The sequence below is a fragment of the Galeopterus variegatus genome, unplaced genomic scaffold, assembly GCF_000696425.1.
Source record: "Galeopterus variegatus unplaced genomic scaffold, G_variegatus-3.0.2 Scaffold20084, whole genome shotgun sequence".
NCBI lineage: Eukaryota > Metazoa > Chordata > Mammalia > Dermoptera > Cynocephalidae > Galeopterus > Galeopterus variegatus.
Genome location: NW_007746195.1, coordinates 2,845 through 7,044, shown reverse-complemented (window position 1 = coordinate 7,044; position 4,200 = coordinate 2,845). Strand labels below are relative to the sequence as shown.

General features: G+C 48.4%; 1 protein-coding gene across 1 annotated transcript in view; it reads right to left on the bottom strand.

The window, feature by feature from the left end:
• LOC103583147 (ankyrin repeat and SOCS box protein 13) overlaps nt 1-4,177 on the bottom strand; it is a gene marked incomplete at its 3' end in the record, with an annotated part of 22,224 nt that extends 18,047 nt beyond the window's left edge. Inside the window, exon 1 of the mRNA XM_008564548.1 lies at nt 4,116-4,177. Within this exon, the coding sequence (XP_008562770.1) occupies nt 4,116-4,158 (43 nt within the window). The remainder of the gene's footprint in view (nt 1-4,115) is intronic.
• Nucleotides 4,178-4,200: the final 23 nt, after the last annotated feature.

Below are 4,200 nucleotides of genomic sequence, written 5' to 3'. Positions count from 1 at the left end.
ACATTATTTTTATCTTGCCTGTTTATTTAGAAAGATACTGCCCCCTTCCACCTCAAATCCATTAGTTTGTCCCTTTATGCCCCAAATCCATTAAAATATGAGCACAGAGAGGGCTACCTGAGAGTCTGCTTCTAGAACTTGGAATAAGATTGCCCTCTGAAAGTAAGATTTATTAAGGGACACAGGAATGACAAGCCATTCGGAGAAGCAACTCACCCCAAGAAATGAGCTGAAAACACCTAGCTAACAAGATGACAATGTAAACCTATCAATGGGGCGGGAAACCATTTAAGGCACTTCATCCTACCCTTGGTACACAGGAGGTCTCAGTGAAGGATGACTATACCCAATGAGGAAGCTTAAGTCTCTCACTATGCTGTCACATTCAGCCTGTTTTTATTTTATGTATTCAATTCCGGACCAAAAACGTACACTCATGCACCGCATAACGACAGACCACATATACAGTGGTGGTCCCATATGATGATAATGGCTCTGCCATACAGCCTAGGTGTGCAGTAGGCTATACCATCTAGGTTTGTGTGAGGACACTCTATGATGTTTGTACAATGACGAAATCACCTAACAACGCATCCCTCAGAATGTACCGCATCACTAAGCGACCATGACTTGCACCTCTTTCTGAGCTCAACTGCTTGGGTGTGCTCCATTCTCCTCCCTTTGTCCACGGACCTGTGCCACATAGGTTCACATTTTTATGAGACTTTCACTAGTTCAGTGGTTCTCAATTTTGGTCGCATGTTAGAATCCCCTGGGGTACTTTCAACTTGTATAGCACCCAGGCTGTCCCCCAGAACAATCAGAATCTCTGGAGCTAGGACCCAGGAATCAGTATTTTTAATAGATCCTCAGGTTATTCCACTGTGCAGCAAGGATTGCAAATCACTGTTCAGTTGGTTTCCCAGTATGGGGGGTTGTCACCCAATACTCTCACCTCCCACTGTGTCCCAGAGCCCATGTCCCAGAGCCCACATCCTAGAGCAGCTATCCTTTTTTCTTTCCTCCTGAAGGACCTTTGGGGTCTAGCCCAAGATACCTTGCTCTTATCTACTGTTCCTCAGTACTCAGCCGAATAAACTCCAAAGCTCTCCCCATTCTCCACGGCAGCAAAATTATGCCAAAAAATTTAAACGTTGTTTGTACAGCTATAGATGGTGACCATTACTAGCCACACCAACTGCTTCAGAATCCCAACAGGTGTTAGAGACATCACAAATGCATTTGCTTTTTATTTCCTTCAGACATTTGTCATTAGCACTATAACACAGTGTCCAGCAGTTTCTACACAAAAGGAAATTTCTGGTGATTTCTAGAATGCAGCTTTCTTTAAGGCAGAAACAGAAACACAATTTGAGAAGATCTTAGTGACATTTACCTCCCAGCCAGGGCACTGATTTTCTAAACTTCTCAGAAAAACTTTTTTTTTTTTTTTTTTGACCAGAAAGGGGATCGTAACCCCTGGCTCGGTGTCGTCTGCACCATGCTCAGCCAGTGAGCGCACAAGCCATCCCTATATAGGATCCGAACCCGTGGCCTTGGCACTACCAGCGCCACACTCTCCCGAGTTAGCCACGGGGCCGGCCCCTCAGTTTCATTTCTAAATCATCAATACTGATAACCATCTCGCAGCTGACAAAAGGCTTGCAGCTCATCCAGCATGTAACCTAGCAGCTCAGTGGCTCTTTATCCCGGTCCCAAGAGCTGTCTCTCATGTTCTGAACACCCCAGAAGACAAAAAACCATGTTTAGTGTATTTGGCTGAGGATAACTGAAGAAGATAGCAGAGGCTCACTGTACTTAGAGCCCCAAATTCCCTAAATCATTCTTTTCATCTTCTGTCAGCTCATTACTTCAAGCCAGAAGCTCTGGCATTTGAGGCTGCCTGGTTAGTTCAGTTGGTTAGGGTGCAGTTTTGTAACACCAAGGTCGAAGGCTCAGAACCCCTACCAGCTGGCCGCCAAAAAAAAAAAAGAGAGAGAGAGAGAGAGACTCTTGGATATGGATGCTGAATATGGGAATTTTTTTCAACTTTGCAAATAGACACTTACCTTGGGTCAATAATGATTTGTCTTACATTGGCTAACATATAAACATTGAATTCATTTTAGAAGATGACTCTCCCTAGGCCGGCTCAGTGGCGCACTCAGTAGAGTGCAGCGCTTGGGAGCGCAGCGGCACTCCCACCGAGGGTTCGGATCCCATATAGAGACCAGTACGCTCACTCGTTGAGCGTGGTGCGGGTGCGACACACCGAGGGTTGCGATCCCGTTGCTGGTCGCGGTACGGGCGCGACACTGAGGGTTGCAATCTCATTACCAGTCACGAAAAAAGATTTTTCAACTTTGCAAATAGACACTTACCTTGGGTCAATAATGATTTGTCTTACATTGGCTAACATATAAACATTGAATTCATTTTAGAAGATGACTCTCCCTAGGCCGGCTCAGTGGCGCACTCAGTAGAGTGCAGCGCTTGGGAGCGCAGCGGCGCTCCCACCGAGGGTTCGGATCCCATATAGAGACCGGTACGCTCATTCGTTGAGCGTGGTGCGGGCGCGACACACCGAGGGTTGCGATCCCGTTGCTGGTCGCGGTACGGGCGCGACACTGAGGGTTGCAATCTCATTACCAGTCACGAAAAAAGACAAAAAGAAAAAAAAAAAAGAAGATGACTCTCTCTAAATTCTCTGTACTTACTGAAAAGGCCATATTGTAAGACTCTGTAATTGTTATCTCTGTGAGGTGTTATATCAAAAAATGGAAAACCTAAATGTTTTCGTTGGAGTACACCACCCTTATAGAATGGAGTCAGAATGTTAAAATGGGTGAAAGCTCCTATGATCTGCCTCTGCGTCTGCTGGGTTAGCAGTATTATTTTGGATCCAACACTCAGCTTATTCATTAGGTTGGGAATAAAAAATGTCAGCAGAACATATGTTTGGAGAAATATATTAAATAAAACGATGACAACGTAAAAAATACTCATGAACCCCAGAAGTTGTAGATCCATTAGTTTAAAATGTGCTTTTCTTTTACAGATACATTCCTTACCAAACTATGCAGAAAACATGCTCAGAAGTGATGTCAAACTATTGAACCCTCTACTTGAACAAAAACACTAAAATATGTAAATAGGCGCCAGGGGTTAGCTGTTCATTGTTTCTTCAACTGAGCCAATCGAATACACATCACACTGTCAGGGTCAAAGTCTTGGGCTGGCCTGGAATGGAATCCCAAGTAAAGACAGACGCTTATTAAATGCCTTTGATCGTGTGGAAGGTGGTGGTATCGCAAAATCAGTTAGAATGTCTCTGCCTTGCTATGACTGCAACTTCCTCTTCAGTTGAATTTGCTCTTTCAACTTTTCCCTTTTATTTGCACTGCTGTTTTTACCAGTGTAATAACACCTTAGATTTTTTTCTTGCCAGGCTTTCAAGTGCTTTGCCCTTTCATCTGCCGTTTTATTACTTCATTGGCAGGGAGAAGTTTGCGTCCCCAAAGAATGTCCCTTTGCCCTCGAATCCACTTTATTCTTGGGCTGCCCAAACGGTAAAGAAGATGGCGTGGGGAACTGAGATAACCTCTTACGGAGTGTGCCGTGGCGTCTAGAGAGCTGTCCTCCATCGGAGTGGATTCCCTGTTAAAGCTGGGTGTATCTGCAGGATGCTCCTGACCCCGCGCCGCGGCCGGCTCCGGCAGCGGGCTCCTGCCGGGGATGCCCTTCGAATGCGCCCCCGTGGGCACCTCCCAGGCTCCCCCCTGAGCTGCGCAGGGACCCCGCACGCGTCCCGCATCTTCCCCAAGGTGCCCGGCGCTCCGGGGGGTCCGCGGTTCTTGAAACCCCCACACTTGGCGGGTCACACGGATGGCCAGCCCTGCAGGGCGCGATGCTCGGGACGACCGGGACCCTGCTCCCACCGCGGCCCACCCACCCAAACGCCCCTGACGACGAGCTCGGGTAGCAGTAGGGTACGTCACCATCTCCGGGACGAAGGCCATCAGATGCGCCTCCGCAGTCCCCAAGCGCCGGCTCCGGCTCTTCCGCCAGCCCTTCCCCGCCCCCTCGCCTGCGCCCCCGCGGCGCCCCGCACTTACCCACGTCTCCTAGGAAGCAGCCGTCCGCCGCCCGGGGCTCCATGCGGCTCGCCGGCCGGCCCCTCGCCCCGTGGCCCCGGCCCTT